This window comes from Apteryx mantelli, chromosome 2, assembly GCF_036417845.1.
Source record: "Apteryx mantelli isolate bAptMan1 chromosome 2, bAptMan1.hap1, whole genome shotgun sequence".
Classification (NCBI taxonomy): Eukaryota; Metazoa; Chordata; class Aves; order Apterygiformes; family Apterygidae; genus Apteryx; species Apteryx mantelli.
Genome location: NC_089979.1, coordinates 165642524 through 165667471, shown reverse-complemented (window position 1 = coordinate 165667471; position 24948 = coordinate 165642524). Strand labels below are relative to the sequence as shown.

The window sequence follows — 24948 nt, the reverse complement described above, 5'->3', positions numbered from 1 at the left end:
TGTAGAGTTACACATCTCTGTCACACATATCTTTGCAAAGTGTCCCAAAAGCAAATCAGTTCTGATCATTTGAGTCCTGTTGTTTGGGGCTTTTCTTTCTGTTTTAGTCTGGATAGAAGAGAGCATCTAGTAATTGCGTGAAGAGGGACAATTCAGATAATCCCTGGCTAAAAGAACAGTAGAAGACCCAGAAGGCTAGATCTGATATTTCTGTACCCACTCTACCCACAGTGGAAATCTATCAGCTCTTTGTTCCTGCCCCACCAACCTACCTCACTCCATGGTGCCTGCTCAGGGTGAGGATAGAAAGAAGACCTTGAGGAAGGCTCAAGATATACAGTCAATCCGTATTTTTAGACTTCTCACCCGTCGTCCGCCTGATTTTCCTTTGCTCTGTCAATGCAGATGGAGGAGGAATAAAGGAATAGACTGGAGCACATCTGCTGCGTTGGAACATAGCTGTGAGGAAGTCTGAGGAATCTCACACTGGTGGTTTTAAGAGAAAGTTAAATATCTGGCTGGCAGGGCAAAGAGAATGTTGCTTTGGTGATGGGCTAGTGAGAAGGATGTTCTGCTTTGGGAGCTCAGCCTCACCATTACTTTTGCTGCCCTGGCCCAGGTACCTGCTGCATCAACGGGAAGTTTAAGTTCTCAGTCCTGCTGGGGTGGGAAGGGGAAGAACTAGATGTATTCCCTATTCTTCCAAATACGTCCTGTGTCATCTTGTCATCAGTTCCCGTCTCCCTCAGTTCCTTATGCACCCCTCTGTCCTCTATTCATAACACTCCCTCAACCCCGATAGAAATGTTCTGCTGTCTTAAACCCTAAAGAACCTTGCACCAAATGATTTTGAGGGGCAGAAAGCTCAGATGTAGCAGCAAGCAGTGAAACCATCTGCCAACCATATTTCTGTGTTGCCAGGAGACTCCAGCAGAGTTGGGAAGGTAAGAGAACTGAGCCAGGAATTCCATTCTACTGCTGAGACCTCTTCCATCTTTCTCCAGTTCTGTGGCTTATGATCCAGTCCTTCTTCCTTGGCTGTGTGAGGAAAAATGAGCCAGTAAACTGGCATTCAGCACTTAAAGAAAAAAAAGTGAAGCCCAACTTGCGGGAAAGGACCTGATTTTCCTTGGCACACTGAATGGCGATGATTCACTGAGATAGCTCCTAAAGGGCTAAGTCAAGGATCGTTCCTCAAGGTCTAAGTGTAGGTGGTCTTAGAAGTGTGAAAGCCTCGCTATCTTTACAAGGAAAGACACAAGAAACAACAACAACAAAAAAGAAAAGTGCTGAGGATAAGGAAAAGTAAAGAATTTTTTGCGTAAACCAGGTGTGCTGTAGAGCAGCATTCATATCTGATGCAGGATTGGGAGAGGTTTGCTCAGTGCACTTCACATGGCATTGGTATAATGTATCTGCACTGCTGTGAAACTCGCAGGCTGTGTGTTCTCCTCATTAATAGTAAAGATTTAATTCATCCCTCAGGTGCCTACAGGCAGTTCCTGCTGACATGGCTCTCACCCTCCCACACAATCACATTCTGATTTCTGATAAAGCAGAAATTTTCCATAGGAGGGATCCTGCTAACAGTAATACCATTCAAGCTAAAGAAAGAAAGAAAAAAAAAAGGCAGAAAAAAAGGCCCATTCCTTTTGAATGATATTTTTCCTTTACTGTTGCTCGGTATGCAGAACCCCAAATTGCTGTGCCCTGGCTTTTTTTTTCCTTGTTAGTGTGCTGTTATATCAGCATCTGAGGTGGAATGTGATTCCTCTGTAAAACTCCTGCTTTGTTATTAAACAGTGTGATGCCAGCAGTGACCTAACTAGATTCAATCAGCAGATGTTTTATTTGTGCAGTAGTGACTGAAGCAAGGGCATTGACTACAGGAAGACAGGTGTTTGTTCTGGGAAACATCTAGGTCCCCGCTGAGTCTTGAACTCCATAAAGGAGGGTGCTAAAAGGAAGATAGGTTGGGCACTGAAAATGACAAGTCCTTCTGCACAGATTGCTGGGTAAAGGCAGCTCTGAAAAACTACACAAACGTGTTCTCACTGCATCTTTTGTCACTGGTATGGTGGTAAGGAAGGCAAATGAGGGCCTGAGGGAAACTTTGCTTTCCTGTTTCCCCTCCATTAATCTCTTCCTATTTCATCTTTAAAATATCTGATATTTCTCATGGGCCTGAGGAAGTGTGCCCTTTCTTTCTGCTGGTAGTAGCCAGATTGCCTAAATCACATCTATTTTTTTTCTCCCAAAGACTAATTAATTTTTTTTTGAAAGAACATTTTCACTCTTTTTTTTTTTTTTAACCAGCTCCCAGGTTTTATGAGTGGGAGATCCCATTGTCCGTTATTCTTCCTTGTTCCAGGCTCCTCTGAACTGCCTCTTGATCTTCAGTCTTGTGTGCATTTGGTGAGACAGCTGCTGCAGGTCTCTATTAGTAAGGATGAAAGAGCTTGATTAAATGCTTTGTAGAAACCTGTCAGAAGAAATGTAGAGCATCCGTGCAGAGCAGGTTTCATAGAGTAGAGTGATATGACATCTATCAGGGCCAGCAGCGGGTATTAGGAATATATCAAGTGGGTAAGTGAGCTGCACAATTAGTATGGAGTTGCACTTAAAAGTGATGTGATATCTGGTGCGATTAGAGCAGAGCAGGCTCCAGATCTAATACACATTCATCCTGTACATACATTTCTATTATGGAGCAAGGAAAAGAAGAATCAGTCTCAGGACACAACGTCAGGTAAATGAATTAATGAATTAATTTGCATGTTAGTGCTCCATTTTCTCTCAGCTCCTGACTTTCCACCTAGCCTTGTTAAGTCAGTTCCATCTGCCAGTTAGCACAGCAGGGCCTTAAAAAATGATTCAGGCACATGGCATGTTTTAAACTTCACTATAAATACTGTTAATGGCACAGCATGTGTTTACTGGATGGTAATGGCTGTTGGTTTGGAGACAGAACTCTGTCCATGGTATGGTTCCCAACAGCAAGGCAGGAATGAAAATGAATGAAGCTCTGTAAATAAGCACACATTCAGTGAGATACTAAGTGGTCGTCTTTGAGAACAAAACATCTGAAGTGTCTGTGCTGCTTGAAACCATCTGAAGTGTCCTGTCTCAATGACTAAGATCTTTTCATCTCATATCTATATCACTTGTTCTTTAGTCTAGACGTTCCCTCTTTGTACATAGCCTCGCACAGAAACCACAGATGAAAGCAGAACCCTCATGAACTCCTGGAGTCATACCACTAATTAAGAGTGTGCCTAGAAAGGTATATTCTTAAGATGTGAGAGTTTTCATAAGCTGCATCTGAAATTGTGGTACTGTAGCCTAGAAATATTAAGGTTGGCAAGGAGTATGATTGCTGCCTATAAATATGTCGCTGTTGGATAAACTTTAGAAAGAGAAGTGCTACTTACAATTAAGGACAATATTAGTGCAAAAAGAAAAGGGTATGGACACATTATGAATAGACCCTTGAGTGGATGTTAGAGGGTGATTTCTAATCAGCAGAGCAGCAAGGTTCTGGAGCAAATGTAATGGAGGAAAACTTAACTTGGAGTTTTAGACTAGAGTTTCAGGAATTTATGAAGGACTATATGACTCAATGACTTTGTGGCCTGGCCTTTGAAGGCTTAGGATTCCTTGTTCCATCCTGTGCTTGAGCTATGTTCCTATTGGTGTATTTCTGTCGCTGCTGAGGGTTTAGCCACAAGGATATGTCTTTGGAGACAGACACTAACTTGTTTAAATTCAGGTAACAGAACTGCTCTGTGCAGGATTAAATCTGTGTTAATTAACAAGCTAAAACCCATTTGTGTTCTATTCTGCCTTTGTTGTTGATGATGAATAAATGTATTTGGGGCAATTCTTGCAAATTTTCCAAAGTCTCAAAGGAATAAAGAAAATAGAGTTTTGTCTTTGCAGTTTTTGTTGCCTGTGTTAGATATGTATCATGTTCAGGAGCCCAACTTACTTCAAGAAAGAACCTGCCCTGAGGCATCTCTGGACAGGTGAATCAGAAAAGATATTTTCAAGCCTGGATGTTTAGAGCTACCCACTAGAAATGCATATTTGGGTGTTTAAGTACTAAATGGTTTGATTTCAGGTTTTCTCAGAGGAATCGCACATCCATATCTCTCCCAAAATCCAGTGTAATTGTCCAGCACCCAGCCACCTTCTCTTCTGCCTAATCTAAATGCTGAATACTGCTACATCTTATTACTGTGTCAAGTGAAACCCAAGAGATGTGGAAATTCTCTGATTTGTATCATCCTTAAATGGGGCGTGTATACTGTTGCTGGTGTAGGGACTGCCTCTGTGTGTTACAGAGAAGCAGCAGCTTCCTGTGGGAGGTGCCCAGCTTGAACCACAGGGGAACATTTCCATCTGGGCAGTGATCACCATGAAGCTGATAGCAGCCAGGGGAGGTGTGGAAGGGAGTGGGGGTTGGCTCCCACCTTCCAGAAGTTTGTATTGCAGAAGGTTTGGTTGTTGCAGAAGCAGAAGGTTTGGTGTTCTATGGGGAGGAAGAAGAAGGATAGGAAGGACATGGGCAGGGATGAAGGGAAGCCTCCTTTGTTTGTAGCTTGGTGCAGAGCAGGTTCCGGTAAGCACTTCAGCTGGGGAAGTTTAGAAACATAGGAATGAATATTTGGACAGCTGAAGAAGCACCCAGGTTATAAATAATCTTTTATGTTCTTCCCTGAGTTTCTTGCCAGCTATGCCAAAATGATGAAATATTCCACAACACATTTTGATGGAAATGAGGCCAAGGAGAGTGTTAATAGTAGCATCAGTGCCATTGGCTTTCCCTGTGTTGTTTTATCCACACAGTGTCTGCAAAGGAAGATAATTTAATAAACAATTGTTAATTATATTATAAGCAAAAAGCCCATAAACCTTGAATTCCCTAGCTGATATTTTAAACTGTTTTTCTTTTAGATCTTTTTTTGTATATTCCCACAAGAAGATAATAAATGAGGACATGTTGTGCACTCATATATTCCCCAAACAGCAGCTATAAGCCAGATCAACCTCCATCAGCTCCCAGTGTCTGGCTTCTGAAGTCCTAACTCTAATTTGGGCAATCCAGTAGCGGTGGTCACCCTTCATAGCAACCATTCACCCTTCCACAGTCTGGACTTACAACTACAGCCTATGTCAACAGGACAGTGTCTTAGATAAATTTCAGAGGGAGGCAGCCACTTACTGTGTCCCTGCTACTCTAAAGGTAGTTTGTTACTGGGGACTACCTCAGACCTAGGCAGCAAGGACGCTCCTGTTAGAAAGATACACCACAGCCCCATTTACAGTTTGGCTCAATATGACTGACAGCAACCTCCATTTAGCAAAGTGGATTACGGCACATTCCTAAAGCTCCTTCAACCAGCTAAACCACAAGCACGTGCTGTACTAAATGAAGTCATATATTTCTAACTTGGTCGTTCATTTGGTCCCTGTGAAAATATACTGAGGGAATTTCTCCGGTGGAAGAGCAATCAAGACTGGAGCCATATTCTTAGATGGCAGTATCCGTGATTAGGTTTCAGTTAGCCCATATTTAACCATGTAGTTCTCAGGAGCAATGTCTCTCCTTGTACACTGAATAGGACAAGGGCACAGGCTGATGCACTGTCCTGTGATTATCCATACTGTTTATTTTCAGCACACTCCTAGGCAGACTGTGACCTGTGCTGACTAGCATTCTTCCAGACAGTATCTGCAATTCTCAAAGTCTAGGTTTTCCAACAGAAAGTATGGCTGCAGCCATTTGGAAGAGAGGTTAGGTGTACGGATGCAAGCTATGTAACTCCAGCTGCCACAGAACCAAGGGAAAGGCTCTGCCTTCTATTGTTCACTGGTAGAAATATTGCTCAGGGGTTAAAAAAAATTATGTGTAGACACATCACAATTGTGATTTCTTTTGTTGAACTCTCATTTATTCTTCTCCCTCACTACTTTTTGCTACCGGGCACACAGATATCTCCTGCTGCACACCTCTCAGCAACCCCACCTCAGCTCAACTTATGCTCATCTTGGGAATCTAAAAACTGTCCTGTGCTTTCTGCAGCCTCCCATCTCTGCCAGGGCCTATCTGCTAATCTTGAAAATCAGAAAGAGACCAAGGGGTAGGTATGGGTGCATGTGGACACTGAGTGCCATTGGGACAATGGGAAGCAATTCAGTTGGTCAGTCATGCACTAAATAAGCTTTGCCTGGGAATTTCCTTTCATAGTTTCCATTAAGGGTGTAAGAGAGTCTCTATTCTTTAGTGACCCCAATCTTTTCAATTTTAAATTCTTCATTTTCTTTTCTCTTTTATTCTTCCTAACCATTTCCTGTTTCAGCTTTGCTACTCTTACAGCTGTTTTGAAAGTTAGATTTGTGCATTTCTTCAGTTGTCTAAGGCTGATTATAGAGAAGACTGAGCCAGAATCACCTCAGCAATGTGCAGGGAAAGACAAGACACAATGATCAAAAGTTCTAGAAAGGGAAATTCCAGATGGACATAAGTAAGAATTTTTTCACCGTAATTATGGTCAGGCATTATAGCTGAGTCCTAGAGAAGCTGCTGAATCTACATCCTTAGAGACTTGACAGGACAAGTTCCTGGCAACCTGATCTATTTTCATGTTGGCCTTTCTCCGAGAAGGAGCTTAGACTAGACCGCTAAGAGTTCCTTCTAACCTAAGTTATTCTATGATTTACCCAGACTCCAGACTTCATTAGCTCTTTTCTTTTTTATAACAATCATGTAAGGAAAAAAAATGCAGTGAAGACTTTTACTTTAAGTCACTAAGAGTAAAACAGTAATAACAGGAAACACAGTAAAGCAAAGTAAAGAGAAGGGATTCCTTGCTTTCATCTCAGCGGTAGCTCTCAGAAAATGTTGCAAGAGAGTTGTAAAATCCTCCTTGCCTCTAAATAGTCTTTCAGTGCAGTTGGTTTCTGTGTCTACCATTTGCTTTTGGGCAGGTGCCTACAAAACCTGTTATTTCCTATTGCTGTCCTCTCCATCATAAAGCAGGCCCAGCCCTGCTTTTCTTCCTTGATCAGGGGTATTCGGTTTGGGACAGCTGAGAAAGGCTGGAACTATTATTTCCCTGATGCTGAAAAATGAAGTGACTTAAGTCAAGGTCACCCAACAGCAGAGTTCAGAATAAAACCCAGTTCTCATGCAGTTTGGGATCTTGTAGCTCATCCTGCCTCTCCACTCCCTCAGCAAATGAATGGTCAGGTACCAAACAGCAGACTTACCCTTCCGGCTGCAGCAACATCTTCCCACCAGGCAGCACATTGCTACAGCTCTTGTAAGAAATCTCTTGTTCTGACACATCTGGCCTGGAGGGTGAGGTTGTCCTGGAAGACTTAGGATCCTCGTGCTGCTGATCTGCACTGGTCAAATGCCTGTGCAGAGAGGCCCATGTCTGTTGGGTGACTAGATGCTCCTCTCCCTGTTTGCACCTCCCTGTCACGAACAGCAGTAAAGTACAGTCTTTCTCAAGCAGAGACAATACTTCTATTTGCCTTGGGCTAGCTCTGATTCGTCCATAGGGAAAGAAATCTCCCTCTCCATGCCCCAGTGGCATGCTTTGGATGTGTCCCCTAGGGCCAGTTAACACATCACTGTCTGCAGAGGGCTGGTTTTGACCCCTGTTCAAAATGCTACGCAGCCGTTACAGTCCCAGGTACAAACACTGGTGACAATGAATGCAGTCGGTCTGGTCTTGCCCTAGGGTTGTCCTGCCTGTGGTCCTCTTCTATGTAGTGTTTTCTGCCGCCTTTCCACCCTAGAAATGTAAGTGCTTTAAGTCTTTGTGGCCAAAGCAAGCAGAATCCCCTGTGTCCTGTGATTAAAAGTTGGCTGGAATGCAAGAGAAATAAATTTTGGAAAAGGCTTAGTGGAGCACAGATGGCTCCACAATGGGTTTGTTTTGGGGGTCTAAGTACATCCTAAACACTGACAGGAGTAGCTGCTTCTCTTCTTCGCCTGAGCATTTTGCCCCCACCCTCATATTGAAGCCATTTTTCTCTTCTTGGCTTTTCTTTTTCCCTTGAAAGTGCTCCTTGCCTTTCATGTGGGAATATTTGTATTCTCCTAGGCAACTGCCACCAAGAAGCTCATTTCCTTGCCAACCTCTCCAGCTGCTTTTCCCATCTGTGAGCATTAGGAGTACCAGAATACAGGCACTGATCAATCAAAAACATACAGGGGAAACCATGAAGACCTCAGGGGGGGCCTCCATGTGGATGATAGCAAATAGGCCATAACAGGCACACAGCCTCGGAAATAGTTTGCGGTTAGGTATTCTTCCCACTCTATGCCATTTATGGCTTGTCCACGAGCTTTGCCTGTCCTAGAAAAAGCTGAAAGGGAAGCATATATATTTTTTAAGTATAGTCCAAGACTGCCCTTCCTGCTTGTTCAACAGTTATGGAATGGGAAGGACTCCAGGAAAGTGCTCTCAGATTTCTCCTGACAGCTGTTTTCAGACAGGGAATGGAACAGAAGTCTTAACTGAACATCATTATTAATGGAATCCTACATGAATTAATAGAAGGTTTCCAAGCTCCTTTAATAAAGTTATCATTTGCAATTAATTCCATGCAGATGATTCTACTAACTCAGCTAGCATTTGACCATGCTGGCACATTATTATGATTGCTAATGTTAATTATTTATGTCATACTTTGAATCAGAAAATAATAGCTCTGCACATCCCAGAGGAAAAATAACGCTGTATGGATAGAGAAGAAAAAACCATGAATCAACAGGAAGGCTATTTTGAATTTTACCAGTGCTATTTTAGAAACCCTTTTATAGATATCCATTCCTGAATCAGTGAGGCCACTTGTATAGAAAGAATTGATCGTGTTTCATGCTTTTTCAGGCTTCAGCATTTCCCAAATCAAAAGAATGGATTTGCTAAATCTCTACTTTCTATATGCATTCATACGATTGAGGTCATTTCACTGAATTAATTAGCAGAGTGTCCTTTCTCTTGCAACAGGCAGAAACTCTTTCTGCCCACCTCTGACACAGGCTGCAGTCACCTGTGGGAGAATTTTGCTTTCTTTTCATTTGCAGCTATTGTTCCTAGCATGGAAGCCCAGTTACGACATACCGCACAAGCAACTCAGGATGCCAGTGGTATGATATCAAGCCAGACAATGATATTTGGGCTTGAAACATGGTCTGTTTTCAAATCAAATAAAGAGGTCATTATATGTAATTTCCCACCATGCACCTGTTTTTTGATTCACTAATTAATAGGGCCAACAAGAGGTATGTTTGCTTTCATCTTAATTGCTTCTTTGTGTCTAACATTCTGCTGTAGAGTTGAAACTAATGCCTCCTATGGGGCTGTGTGTGTGTGTGTGTGGTGAGTGGAAGGCATTTGTTCCCAGATCATGAATCCTTCTCTCAGTCGGTATCCCTCTGGAAGCCTTTCCTATACTAGGTAATGATAACAATGTTCACTGACAATGGCTGTAAGCAAAAGCAGCTTTCTCAGGCGGCCAGGAAGAGATCTTCCCTCGTTGTATCAATTGACTTTGCTGCACTCCTCGGCTGCTGTGCCCTGCAGCCTCCACACGCTATATTAACCCTCTTGTTTCTCCCTTCCCAGTACGAATCCGACATAGTTATTTCTATACTTTTCTTGCCTTTGGCTATGAATTGCATCACCACCACTTCAATTTCTGCGCTAGTAGTAGTTAGGATACAGAAACAAACAAAAACCATGTGCTCTGGGCTTTCTACAAACAGCAACAACAAAAACTTTGGGTTTCTAGTTGGGACTTTCACTAAATGAAAAGAAAAAAGAAAAAAAGAAAAAAATTAAGGAAAATGTTAAAACCATTCTGTGCCTGGGGTCACCTCAATGCCTGGGCCACTGAGAAACTCTGCAGCACTTTCAAAGGTGTGTTTCTCAGCCTGACTGTACTTGTGTTTCCATTAAGATACTAACTGTTCTTAACACCAGAAGAGTAATGGTCCAGACATCACAAAAGTACTTGCTACGCCTCACCTGTTTGTGGTGCTTTGCCAAAGCAGCAATGTGGCAGGGAATGTGGCTAGGGAGAGGCTACAGCTGGGAAAGCAAAAGGTTTGCTTTGCAGCCTTTTCTGCCTTGCTCCATTAGCCCCAAAAACATGAAGCTCTTTAACAGGTCAAAGCATCTACTTATCAGCTGTGTCATGCATGGAGTGTCTCAGAAGGGGAATGAGGCCATGGTGCTGAGTTGCTAATACCCAAAGTATTTTTACTATACTATAAGCCTATACTTTAGGCTTTTCCTAAAGGTAGTGGGACATGGGAACCAGCTGCCCATATTTCAAGTCCAAAACTTCATTTGACAAGGCTGCGGGCCTCATCTCTGTAAATTCCAGCTGCTGGCCACATTTAGGCTTGTACTTAATTTTAACACCAGGAATACATCTTCCCTCAGCACAACATGGCTTTTCCAAACAGAGGGAGGAGTCTTGATTGTCATGATTATCTGTAGAGCCTTGGAGTTCCCAACAAAAACAGACCTTCTTGCTCTTGGTGCTGATCATTACTAAAACATGTCCTCTGTCCCAAGCAACTTGCAATCCAAACAAAAGCCAATGGCTAGATGCAGACAGATGGGCAAAGAAGAGGAAACCGTGAGCAGAGAAGTAGTAAGGAGGGCAGAGATCATGAGGCCGATAAATGCTGAGGTTATCTTTACATTCCAAGACACAGAAAAGAACGTGATTTTGAGGACTAGGATCCTAATGCAGGGAAAAGCTCTTCTTAGGAACTGAACCAAAAGGTCTACAACTATTGGTTTGGTTCTCTTTGCTTCTTTGGCCAGTCCAGTGTCCTGCTCTGTGTCTTGTGAGGGTCAAGTCTTTTTTCCTGGTGGATTTAATGATATTCCAGAGTATGCAATGATTGAACTAGATCTGAAAGATGTAGCAAGGATTTTTTGTTTTCCACTGTTTTATTTCTCTTTCTCTAGAAATATCTTAAGGTGCCAAAGTACTCTGGATCTGTTTTGTTGTTAGAGCTCTCAAAAGCAATTAATTTCATGCCAACAACTCTACAGTTTGACTTGAATTTCCTCAGTTTCTAGTCCTCTGCCTCCTTCTTCCCCCCAAAGCAGTATTTCAAACTCCTTCCTTAACCTGCTAATCCTTAACCAGAAAGGAGTGAACAAGATATCTAGATGAACAACAGCCAGCCACAGGACATTTCTGTACAGAATGATCAACAGACAACGGACCTTAATAGCATTTTTTAAAATCTGTCCAGAGCCAAATGAGTTCCTGGGGTATTTCAGTCCATTTCAGCATGAATGTCAGTAGGTGCTGGCTGCCTAGTTTCTTGGAAAGCCTAACCACGAACCTTTTGTTAGAACTTTTTGTTAGAAGTAAAGTTCTCAGAGTGAGCCATGTCCCTGACAGGTTCCCTGGTAGCACAGGTTACACTGAGAATAATGCCCTTTGGTTTTGTAGCCTATATAAAAATGAATGAATCTGAGCAGCTGGAGAACTGTTTTCAAAATTGTCTCCAGTTGTGAGTCATCAAGGCTCTGAAAAACCAAATACAGGTTTCATGCCTATAGCCTGAGTTGTTAAACTCAGTAGCTGTTTTGACATTGACTTAGTAGGATTATACCTCTAAGCATTTTTCTGTAAACTTCAGTATCTCATATGTGGAAGGTTTTCCATTTGTTTCTTGCTGGATTACAACAAAATCTTGGAGAGATTTGTGAGGCTGAAGGAGATAACAGAATTTTTCTGGCCCTAAGACTGACTAATCAGATCCTGGGAAAAGGGCAATGAGAGTTTTATGGTAATAAACTGATGTTTGTTATCAAGGAAGCTGGTTTGTTTGTCATACAAAAGACCTGACACAATAGCAAAATTGGTCACTGGATTGTGCCTTCTGTTTTTAAGGAATCTTTGATGTCACTGGGATCAACAATCATCAGTCACAACTGAGCAGATTTGAAAACACCACATTCTGTGTTTCTCCCGTGTTATCTGACAGCTTTCTTTGCAAGCAGGGACACCAATATGCCAAATGCAGAACCCTAACCTGATGATCCCATGAAACACACTGGCTATTTGTACCCATTGAAGTAATTTTACTACTGGAGTGTTTTGTGTTTAGCTGGGAAAAGATCATTTAATTGAACATTCTGTAACTCTGAAACTGTGACTTGGCTCTCGCCTTCCTTTACCACTTCACAAAGAATGAGAAGATCTTGCCTCGGATGATTAAATCTTTAATGAGTAACTTACTGTCTAGCTTCAGTGCTGCTTCTAGTTGCTAGCACCAGCACCATGCACCAGCTGTTTCCTGGATCCATTTTGAGCAGCCAACAGTGTTTAAGATGTCATCTCTTTTGTTTTATGGCACTGTGCCTCAAATCATTGTAGAATGGGTGCTCCTATTTTACATTGCATTCCAGAAGAGGTTTGTGGAAGGAGAAAGAACATACACAAATATATTCTTGTGAAGGGGAATAAACAGCTCTTCTCCATTGTTTAAGGAAGTATGGTGGAGCAGACCGAAAGCTGGCTTGGGAACTAGGCACTCCCTGCTCTCCTATTGCATTAATGGGTCTGAGAACTTTTGAACTTCACACAGCCTGGCTTGTCTGAGTCATTAGAGAGAGAGAATCACCAAATGCAAGGTGTTCCAGTTTCTGTCACTCCACAGTGGACATTTGTCACCAAACCTCCTTCTGTGAACAGTGCAACAGACTCTGCTACAGCCTTGTTGTTTTTGGACTTACCAATTCTAGTTGACATTGTAATAGACTCGGTAGGGGTGGCAGGTTGCAACCACACAATGATAACCAGGGACAAAATGACCATTTGAATTTCTGGGAGTTTCCATTAGCTCCCATTTCACTAGCTTGAATTCATTTTGTCAAAGGGAACTCCTCAAGTTAGCAAGACAAATTGCTGTGCATGTCTTTGTTATGCTGCATGGTTTCTAGAAGAAAGATATTTGACAAGGAGAAGAAACACATATTTTGGCATCCCTCTGCAACTCTTTTATGTTTACATCATCTGTTTGGATCGTAACTGCATTGCAGAGACCAAATTTTGGCATTGTTGCTGGCTGTGCCACTAGCTGTACCCTCTGAACCAGAGAATGGGATTCAAACCTGCTGTTTACCAGTAGAGAAAAGAGCAATAGACAGCTACATAGACTGTTATTGCTGTCCCATTGGACAGCAGAATCTCCTATTCCACAGTGTATGAGAAGTAATGGATGGGGATAAACCATGAGGATTTTTTTCAAGTGAACTGATTAGCTTGTTTATTTTATATACACATTTGTGTGTGTATGTATATTCATTATATATGATGACTTAAATGCGTTCCTCTGTTTAGGAGTATCAGATGCCTGCGGAATATTATCCACTGGAACCTGATCACCACCTTCATCCTGAGGAATGTGATGTGGTTTCTGCTTCAAATGATTGATCACAACATACACGAAAGCAATGAAGTAAGTGCTTGGGTACAGCATGTATTTGTCATGCAGTTTGCAGGCAGGCGGGGGATGCTGAATTTGTTCAACTGATAAAAATATTGCAAAGGGCACCTATCCACATGCCCAGGGCAACTGTGATGTAAATTCAAAAAGATGAAAAAATGTGCTAAATTTTAATTTCTTTCCTCATTACGGAATATCAGCATTCTGTTGTTTAACATCAAAATCTCCGCCCCCTAGCACAATTCTTCTCTCTTATCTTCATTGACTGTAGATACTTTCCAAATTTATATACTACGAGACACAGTACAGTGAGAGACACTAAATTTAGTGGTTCTTGAATGTTTTTGTCAGAGCTTCTTGCTGTGATGGGGACTCATGCGGGGTAAGCATTCACTTCAGAGAGGGCGTCACCTTAATGAACAGGGTACAGAAATAATTGATTTGGCTGTCCAGGCTCTGAGTCAGCTATTTTGTCTAATGACAGCAGGCACCTTGCCCTCTGAGTCAGTTGGACTCTAAAGAAAATGAGTAGTCCTGAAACACCACTGAAATGGTTTCAGTACATTTTTTGCTTCTTGATATATATGTATATATATATTTATTTATTTATTTTTAACAAAATTCAACTTTTCTGCTAATCATGTCTTCATAGTGCTGGCCTTGAGGATGAAGTGAGTTGGGTTTCATCCATCAGCAGCTCCCTGTCACAGAAAGGGATGGTTCATTCCTCTAGGGCCCTAAATACTTCATTCCATCTCCTGCTGCTTCCCTTGAACTCTCTTTGGTCCTTTTCTTAACCCCTTCGGGATGATTGAACCCATGGAGACTGAACTCACTGAACTGGTGGAAAACTAACCCAGCCAACAAAAAAATCAAGGAAGAGTTTTCTGTTGGCATAGTGAGCTAAATCAGCTTTCTAAGGGGTGATTAAGAGTTAGAGACAATTCAAGGGAGAGGACAGACCAACACAGTAAAAAAGTTGGAGGGCTGAAGTGAGCAAAGAGCATGGCATCTTCTTTGCATGGCATTGAGCACTCTTGAGGAACTCAGCACATCACCATGCTCCCATTTCACTTACTCTCCATGCTGTTTCGTGTTCATTCAAGTAACTCCCAGTTCACATGTTGATTTGAGTGAGGGTCATTATTGAATGAGTCCCTGTGTAAGTATTGTAATGGACCTCTGTTTGAGTCACCCAGTAATATGAGTGGATTAAAAGTATCACTCACTTTTTCTCCAGGGTTCTACATTTTCTTGGGGAATAAATCTTCTTGATTTATTAAAGTGACATATTATACTTCTTATGGTAGAGTATTCTCCTTTTAGGGCTGTCCACCTGACAACTTCCTCCCTAATCAAGAAAAACTGGCCATTGTGCTACAAACACACACACGCACACACGCACAAACACACTCACATGCACCCTGCATACTCTTTCTCTTTGGAAAGCGGATGACCTGAAGTGCCCACAGAGTATGAGCTGGAATCATTGCTAATGTCAGTCAGCGTGGCTCCACTCATGGAAGAATTAGTCCTGTAGGTGTGAAAAACTACCTCAGGAGCCTGGAGATCCATACATTTTAATGTCTGCTGGCCATTCATCATCGTTGGTTAACTATTCAAATGTTAGATTTGGCATCTGAACTTTGATCCCATAGTTTATAAAAACAGATAGAAAAGTCTTCAGTATTTAAATAAAAAGAATTCTAAGACTCTAAGATTTTTTAAGGCACCTATGCATAATTCTGTATTATTATTCAAGCAGATGATCCTTTAAGAAGGAATAGATATTGCTGCTATTAATTCACTGGTTACTTTGTCTGTGTTTTTGACATTTTCAGGCTATAGAAGATGGAGGTATATGAGCTTTATTGTTGACAGTTGTATGCTGCTTGGTTTACTGTGATGACAATACTGTAAATCTTGATACTGGATTTTTCACTTATTTAAGCAAATAAGCTGGATTCAGGCATTCAAATGCCTTTTAAAATGTGGCCATAGAGCACCAAGGAAAATATAAATGTTCAAATATAAAGACAGATCCTCTCATGCCTCAGTTTCCCTGTATTAATCTGTTCTCTGTAGAACACTGCAGTCTTTTGGGGAAGGTGCTTTTGCAAGCTTGATGGTAAGTTTGTTGATGTTCTTATTGTGATATAAATCAGAATGAAGATGACACCACTGAAATCAATGGGTGCAGCATCATTTGTGCCAGCTAATGATGTGATCTCTTCTGTGCTGATCAGTGGAGACTAAATGCAGGAACAGAAGCATCAAGGACTCAACATGGAAACATTATGCATGAAGTTATAGTGCTTATGTTAATAAATCAAGAAGGGGGAATTGCTGAAGATATCTAGAGCCTAATGATGGATACTGTGTGGGGAACAGGTATCCTCAGTCAAATAAATGAAATGGTAGAAATTAATGAGTTCTGCTAATTGGGTTTATTATTCAATAATAATAAATCCACAACTCCAAAAGGAATTGTGCAGAGTTGCTCAAAAATTCATTTTGTTCTCGTTTCCTGTGGAAATGAGGCAAAGAGAAATCCCACTACCTTTATGTGTATTTGTCCATCTGTGTCCTATTAGCTTCAGAGCCCACTAGCCAATTTCACTCAGGTCTGACAAAAGAGCAAGAGGCTCAGAGATAATTAAGCTTTTACAATTCTTGTAAAAATAGGCATCTGTGGAGAGGAGAAAAATCATGTAAGTGCTGCACATGAGGGAAAGAGTGGAACATGAGTCCAGACATCAGAGAATGTACATGAGACTGAGGCCTCCTAAGTAATCTAACTGCAGCAAAAGGTTTAATTCATCCTCATACCTTCTCAGACAGCAAAATCAAGTATGTGACTCAAACCCCTAGGAAACCTGGTTTTACTTGTTTTGTGGCCAGTCAGGAATGGGGTCCAAATATTTGTTTTCTGTTAATCAAAACGAGGGTGGTTTTGATTCGTGGGTTTTTTTTTCCCCCTTTATCAGGCCAGATGGAGAAACAAAGATAATTTTACTCATTTTGAAGCAAACTTTGTTTCAAAACAAAGTATTTAATCTTCTTTTGATTTTTTTGTTTTGTTTTTTAATTCTATTTTAAAGATCAAGTCAAATTAAATTTCAAATCTTGATAAAACAATGTGGAAATGAAATGTTTTGATACACTATTTTGACACATCTGAAAGTTCTTTTCTGTTTATTGCTGATCAATAAACAGAAATGATCACAACTTATGAATGGGCAATCATTTCATAAGTGTGTTTTTCATCCAATAAATTCTTAGTCCACAAAATGTTGCTGGGTTTGAGCGGGTATCTGCTGCTGTGTTGGTTACCTAGATATCATCAATACCTCATGAATTTGAAGTCCTAGACAAAACTAACTGAGGGTGTCAGTTTAAAACGCTTTAGCAGTGTCAATTAAAAGGATGGAGAATGATAAGACCAAAAATGACATGAATGATTTCAGCTAACATAGGTAATTAATGTCACACTTCAGGGACTATACCAAATGCCTGCATATACTGAATGCCTGCTTGGTCAGAAAGCAATTTTCCCAGACTTCTATGCGAAGCACTATGGAAATTCCCATCAGTAGTTACCTGTGATTTATCATGTGATATTATCATCTACCTCTCTATACTTAATCATCTATTCCACATCTGTGTTGTTACTGCATGGCTGTTAGAAAAGCTGCCTTTAAAGATAAGTTGAGCCTGACCAAAAAATCCTACTGATAATATGACAGAATTCAGAGGCGAGAGGTACAGTGATGTGACTTACAAACTGAAGCATTAACGGCGGGAATAGAGATTAAGCAGTTGACAAAAGAAGAGCTGTGAAGTAAAACATCTTATTTTAAATGCCGGTGGTGTTTCTTCCATTCAGTGGAAAGGAGGCAAGCCAGTGATACTAACTTCTATCTTATATTTTATTCCAATTGCTCAACAGGTGGGTTACACTGCCTAAGACATACTTAGACTCTTATGCTATCTTTGGATATGACTCTGGGCTATGGCTGTACCTCTCTGAAAGATCATCTCTAGTCATATGACCTGCCTCTTGCCTTCTTTCCACACGCTGCTTCTCAAACTGCTGTTGGTGTGGACGTGCCTTACGGCATGTTAACTTTCCAGACATGCTCAGGTACAGGTGATCCTGCATGTTGTGGCCAAAGCCAGTCCTCTGCAGAAAGTCATGGACGTAGCTGCGGATGTCCAGACAGCACATAAGATATTCTGATTCCAAGTCACTGGTATAATTCTGCATTCCTTGAAAGACTTACCATTTATTTTTAAGCGATAGCTAGAATAGATTTTTTGAAATGTTCTCACCATGATTTTAAAATACTCTTTTCTTTTTCTTTTCCAGCCTTGGTGTCGGTGTATTACCACTGTGTACAATTATTTTGTGGTGACCAACTTCTTCTGGATGTTTGTGGAAGGATGCTACTTACACACTGCCATAGTAATGACTTACTCCACCGATAAGCTGCGGAAATGGGTCTTTCTCTTCATAGGATGGTGTAAGTGCCATGCACATTTAAAATGGTGTTACATGGTGCCTGGCCTTAAAGTGATAAAAACAAGACCAGGAAAAATAAACTTGAAAAATCCCAGTGTGGTGAAATCTGACATTCAAACCCAACTTCATGTCAGAACAACATGAGATCAGATTTAGTTCTTCATGGTGGTGATGACATGGATTTCTATTATCTTCTTCATTTAGATCCTGAGGTACTTGGTCTTAAGGAAGGAAAAGAAAAAGAATGCCCAGGCTCAGCATTTTGGGAATGCAGCAGTTCATACCCTCTCCCTTTCACTTTGGTCAGCAAAATACTGATCACATCCCCTTATACACTGCTGCTCAACACAGCCTGAATCAGAAGAGACACTGTCCATGCCTTGTGGACTACAGTCTCAAGAGACAGATGAGACACTTCTAAGTGACAATCTGACTAGAAGAGAGGCCTAATTACCTGCCAGTCCAGTCTTATAGCTGTCTTTTGGGCTGCTGAAGGGTTTGTTCCTAGAAAACATCCCTTAACAGGGCTCACAGGTCCTCTTTGTACTATCCCTGTGGCTACTCAAAGACAGAAAAATGACTCTCTTCTTGCCCTGTTACCTCATTTCTGCTGTACCAGCCTGGGCTAGAGCAAAGGCTGCTCCTTTTCCCTAGCTGCATCAATATTGGCTGGTCCATCAGTACAGCCTGGGAACCACCTGGCAGAGTAGCAGCCCTACTGAAAAGGACCTGAAGGTTACAGTGGATGCCAGGCTGCATATGAGCCAGAAGTGCCCTCTCATCTTGAATAAGGTAACCACATATATGGCTACACTAGGAGAGTGGCCAGCAGACTGAGTTACTAATCCCTTCTACTCAGCTTTTCTAAGGCCACCTTTTAGAATACTGTGTTCAGTTTTGGGCCTCTTAGGTCAAGAGGGAAGTGGAAAAACTGGAGTTTACCTGGTAGAAGGCTACTAAAGTGGTCAAGGGTCTAGAGGACAGGACATATAAAGTGAGGCTGAGGGAGCTGAGCTTGTTTAGTCTGGCAGACAGGAGGCTAAGGAGGGATCTGATAAGTGTCTAGAAATATTTTTAAGGGCAGTTACAAAGATGATGGAGCCAAACTCTTCTTAGTAGTAGTAGATGGTATAACAAGGGGCAATGGCCACAAATCTCAAATTAGGAGGTTCACATTGAACATTAGGAAAAAATTTCTTCACCAGAAAGGTAATACAACACTGGAACAGATGACCTGGAGAAGTGGTGGAATCTCTGACCCTGGAGGTATTCAACATTCAGAAAGGCAAAGCCATGTTTGAGCTGATATATTTTTAGTGATAATCCTACTTTGATCAGGATTTTGGACTAGAGACTCTCAAAGCTCCTTTCCACCCAGCATTTCCATGGTTTGGACTTAGCCAGGAGGGGTTTGGCAAAACAAACCCCCTGGAGGAAGCTTGTCCTCTTGAATGTAAAATCTGGGGTCAAGCAGAACTAGTGAATTTGTCAATTCTTTTCTGTTGAAAAAAGAAGGGTGGAAAAAAGATCACAAAGGTTTTCTTTTCTAAAGGTAGAATGGCATTTTATTCAGAAATGCTGCTTCATTTCAGAATTGAGCAATTGAATTTCAGTTCTAAAGGCAGAAAATGCTTTAAAAACAAAATATGTCATTCAATCCAATATGGAATGGGAGGAAAGTAGAGTTATTACAGTAGAAAGAAAATGTTTACGTGGGGAATTGATTCAGATTTTTTTCAACATTTTTCAATTTTGTCACCAAACTGGAAAATCGACTGCTTACACAGCTCTCTCAAACTCCTGACTGGATTGGTGCCCTGAAGTTTATCTCTCTATCTCACCCAGGGACCTCTTGGTCTCTGCTTACAAATGCAGGAGTGCTGTGTGCAGAATATATTTTTCCTCTCACCCTCTTGAGTGCTTTTGGGCTTGGGTTTGCCTTCCCATATGCTTCATCTTTTACCATCTTCATTCTCAATTCCCTGATTTTCCTTCACAAGGAAAAGTAAAATTCTCTTCTCCAGCAGAAAGGATATGGCTATACTGTTCATGTTCACTAGCAAGGGCATGAGGGAACAAAGTGCACCTGACTGTGAGTCACTGATGAACAAGAAAGGAGACAATATAATCACTTACAGGGCACAAGAGCCCCACCATTATGGGGCAGGAAATCAGAACTGTACTACGATTCTTGCTGAGGTTAAAATGACTACTCAGCAATTCAGTCCCATCCCTGCTGTTTTGCAGTGCTGTTTCCATACTTCTTCATCTCTTTAAAGCCTTCGTTTCCAACAGAAGAGACAACAACTGGGCAGGGTTAGATACCTGGCCATACTGGCTCCTACATGAGGGCTTAAGTCATGTTGCTTCCAGTGGGAAAGAAGCAGGTACCAGTGAGGGTCCTTGAATCTGGGCCTCTGCCTGTGCATTAGCCTTAGAGTAGCAATGATTTCAGAGGGACATGAATCTGGGAGCTGGAATGAGGAATGGAGCTGGAGATGTTTGTTTTGCTGTTTGTTTTTTGCCTGAGTGAGGTGACAGGTTAAAGGTAAAGGGGAAATGCAGACAGGAAACTCTCCTCTTCCAACTCTGACATAAATCCAGACTTCACCTGGGGAATGCATGGTTGAAAAAGGCCCTGTTTCCCGCAAAAGGTTTGTGTCGGAAGGTCAGCTTTCCTGACTTTTGCTCACCTCCAATTTTCTACTCCAGCAAGAAGGTCTTCCCCTTGAAACCAGCTGGACTCTGAAGGCCTAGAACAGCAAGGTCAAGGCTCTGGATATGAGACTGAAGTAACAGTTGAGATTTATATAATAATAGAAATGAAAAGCAGAGGAAGTGGCGCTGCAGAGACATGAAGTGTACAAATGCACCTCATCTACCGCAATAGTATTGCATTCTCAGGGAGTGCTGGTGTGTTTACTGTAAAACTTCTAAATACAACTGAGAAAGCGAGCCTTATAAAGCAAATGCATGGGCTTGATAAGAACTTAGATGCAGGGACAGAACACACTGCATATCATAGGAAGCAGAATAACATATAAAAGGCTAAAAGAAACTGGATGGTTTAGAGAGGGCAAAAAACAAATGAATGCACATATAGCAAGATATCAAGAGATTCTTTCCCATCATCCTGTTTCACAGGGAAGATTCAAGTACAGAAGTTCCCACTAAAATGTTGAAAATGGGTTTCATCCGAAGAGCCCAATACATTTACAAGCTTCTTGCAGACTGGAAAATAAAAACCTAAACAACATGCATCTCCCAATGCTGTCTTTAAGACTTTGCCATATCAACTGCAGGAAAATTAAAAGGGACGAAAATTTCCTGTAAGTCAGCAAAACAGTTCTGATCGGTTGCTTATGTGGAAATAGAGGCATATATGTGTGTGTTTGCTAAGAAATGTATTAACTTGTCTTACTGATACCAGAGGTTTTTTTCTTGTTGGGGTGAATTTTTTTTGTACATAAAGAGGTTTTAGCAATTGCAATGTCTCAGATATATCAGCTAAGATATGATAAGTTGTCTTTAGAGTCTTCCAGTCCATTAGCCAAGACTCTCCTATCTTTATATAAATCTGTATCTACATCTAATTCATCCATATATACCTCGATTGTGATTAACTCTTGATTTTTTGCTGTTGTTGCAGGTATTCCTTGCCCAATCATCATTGCCTGGGCCATTGGCAAACTATATTATGAAAATGAACAGTAAGTGATATTAACATTTGCATTTATATAGCGCTCTAAATAGATTAGCAAATGCATCCAGGTTGAACTGATGATTCAGAAATGAGGCTGATATAGGAAAAAGGAGAGGTCAAATCATTCCATTCAAACTGAAACCATCTCAAAGTTCAGAGCCCTGGTTGAATGAACTCTTGGAAATATAAAGCCTCTCCCAGATCTCCTTGTCCAAACCCTGAAGTTCTCATTTCATAGCTTTATACATGATTTACAATCAGGGTCGTCTCCTTCTATGGGAGTTTTGCATGGGTATGGCCTTGGTAAAAATTGCCATTGAGCTTAAAGGACTTAGCCTCCTGGGTGTGCAGGATTCAGTTTTCAGTCTGCCAATAACAGTCTTATGCCTGGAATTTATTGCATTTCTGTTTCTGGCTTTCCCAAATGGAAGCAACAAGTGCACAAAATTGAATAGTACAGGAGATAAAGAGGCATCTGTGCTTTGTTTTTTTCCCCCCAAACATCAATACTGGTCAGATTTGGCTCTGATTGTGCTTTTTGCTAGTTTCTGGATCGATGTCTATTATCTGATCCCATACAGCTTCCCTCTCTAACCTTAAAAAATCTTTTTCTCTGTGAGTCTCTTTGTCACGTCACTACCCTGTCTTTCTGTCTGGAGCTCATCTGATTAAACTTTAGCGTCTGCCTCGTAGGTCTCACCATCTGCACTAATCAGTGGTCTCTTATGACTAGCAGTGATCAGTCAAAACAAGGGTGTGCTTCATCTCATGCTGAAGGAGATGTACCAAGTAGGTTGGATGAGTTAGACTTCCAAGCACTATTTCTCTCTCCTGACAATAAGGGTGATGGATAGGATGACTAGCTCAGCTATGGGCATCCATGCTGAAGGCATCTACATTAAGAAGAGAGGAATTCTGTCCTGTCCTATTAAGTCCATCTTCCATACTCCCCATGAATGTTTGAATCCTTGACCAGTCTCTCTTCTGTAGCCTTAGTGGTGACCATGATCATAATCTAGGGGTTATGCATACTGGCCACACCTGGACACCTTTCACTGATTGATTGAAAAGTTTTGTGTAATCTCAGCCCTGCCTACAGTAATCACGCAGCAGAAATCACATTTTCAGTCTCAAAATGTCAGTAAAAACTTCATTTGGAACCTGTTTCCTCAGGCATCCATGTCAAGAAGCCCTGGGAGATAACCTTAGGTCACCAGATTTCCTTGATTTCTGTGCTTGCAGAACTGCTTCGTCCTGTGTAGGGAAAAGATTGCAGAATTCTGGGTCTGCTTCATGGTCAGGTTCTTCAGAGTTGTTACCTTGCACAAGCTGGGTCAGTGTGGGAGCTGTCTCATTGTGCTGAAGCTAGGACAGAGCTGAAAGAACTAGTCAGCTTAACCAGCACAAAACAAAACTTGTGCCTTGAAACCCAGAAGAGGCAAAACACCATATGCTTTAATAGTGGTGATACACACGAAACATTCCTGATGTGAGTGATCTGGTTGAACACAAAGTTTTGGACACCTTGTTTTGGAAGACTGGTCATCACTCTCAAGAGAAATAAGGGAAAGCAGGACACCTGATTGACACATGCCATAACATCTGTGATCAGACTGCACACAGGGTGCATAGATGCAGAAAGCACTGCACCATCTTTACCAGTGCCTCCTTCCATCATCATCTGTATGCCTGTAAAGCGAATGCAAAAGAATCTCACCCTGCTACATCATTGATATAAAAAAATGACATGAGATGTATATAGGTATGTGTGCTACCTTTCACCAGTGCGTATCCTGAACAGTGTAGCATTACAGAAGAAAGGAGGATGCAAAATACAAACAGCAGAGTGAGAAAAATGGAGTGATCCTCTTTGGTATGCAGAATGGTGTTTAGCAGCCAGGTTGTTCCTACTGAGTCCCTAGGATCAAGCCCTCTGCTCTGGTGATGGATTATCAAAAGGGGCTTGTGCTTTTAAGTTCAGTTTTAAATTTAAGTACAGACAAATCTCTACACTCTAACTCACATACATCATGCCTTTTTGCCTTACACACTTGCTAAGAAGGGAGGTGCCAGGTTACTCTTTGTCGATCAGGCCGACTAAACCTAATGCTTTGGGATGTTTTCACCTTTCTGTCTTTAAACTAATGTTTGTCTCGGAGTGAAATATTCACACACGTCCTCACTGCATATCACAGTTGCTGCAAATGTATTGTGCATTGAGAAAGTCCTTTTGGCTCTCATTTACTATAGTGTGAGGTGTAGCAGCCTGAAACCTCAGCACTGTATTGCTGAGTGTCAGCTGTGGGGCCAGGAATCGTGTACTTCATCACTCTGCTTGAGAAGCCAAAATGGGATGCTTCAACAGTGTCATTCCTTTGATCTAACAAATGCATCCAGAGAAACAGGGCAGAGCTCTTGTAAATGAAGAGCTGGTAAAAGCATTAACCTATAAGGCAAAGACTATTGAATAAAATCTGCTTTTCACATTTATAGTAATGTCATATGCAGGGGTGACTCAGTGAAGTAAATGAGCTGAAGCAAAACACGAGAGGACATGCTTGCTGAGGACTTGTCAATTGTCATAAATATTCTGGCATCTTCTCAAGTATTAAATGTGTGCAGTCACATGATACTCCAGATAGCTCCTGCTCACTTCCTTCTGGTCTGAGGAAAGTGGCAGATTCTCCTAAACAGTCACACTAAAGTACATGCTGAAACGCACCTCTGGTGCATCTGCGTATGATGCGAGTGTGTGAGTATTTAACTAATCGTCTGTTTTTCTCTTCACTCCATTCTGTATTAGCCATCTGGACAATTTGGACTAAACTTTGTGACATTTGCAGAATCCTTTCCCTGTGCTGGGATTGGGATGATATTGAAATCATGTCTTTAATCTGAATTCCATAAGTGTGTGCAAATATAGACAGAAGAATGAAAATTAATTCCAGGCTTTGAGAAACCGGTATTGCCAAGATAGGCTACTCTCCCCAGTCATCCTGGTTCAGTTTTTCCTGACCACTGGGAAAATCACTCGTGGGTCCCCCATGTGGTTAGACCTAGCAAATTGGAGACAAACTTAAAAAACATACACTCTGCAACCTCCCAGTCTGTTTGGATATCCCAATGGACAGTCTATAATCCAGGACAAAATGTGAGTCTTCTGTTCTTTAGCTGAGAATGCATTTGAACTGTAACTGAAGTTGGTTGGAGGTTGTACTAGGG

At 41.4% G+C, this 24948-nt stretch overlaps 1 protein-coding gene across 3 annotated transcripts in view; it reads left to right on the top strand.

Annotated features, from left to right (window-relative positions):
• Nucleotides 1-24948, top strand: part of CRHR2 (corticotropin releasing hormone receptor 2) — a 163112-nt gene that overhangs the window by 95603 nt on the left and 42561 nt on the right. For all 3 annotated transcript variants that reach the window (XM_067292538.1, XM_067292536.1, XM_067292537.1), the window contains 3 exons: nt 13396-13513; nt 17871-18024; nt 21673-21733. In XM_067292538.1, the coding sequence (XP_067148639.1) occupies nt 13396-13513; nt 17871-18024; nt 21673-21733 (333 nt within the window). The remainder of the gene's footprint in view (nt 1-13395; nt 13514-17870; nt 18025-21672; nt 21734-24948) is intronic.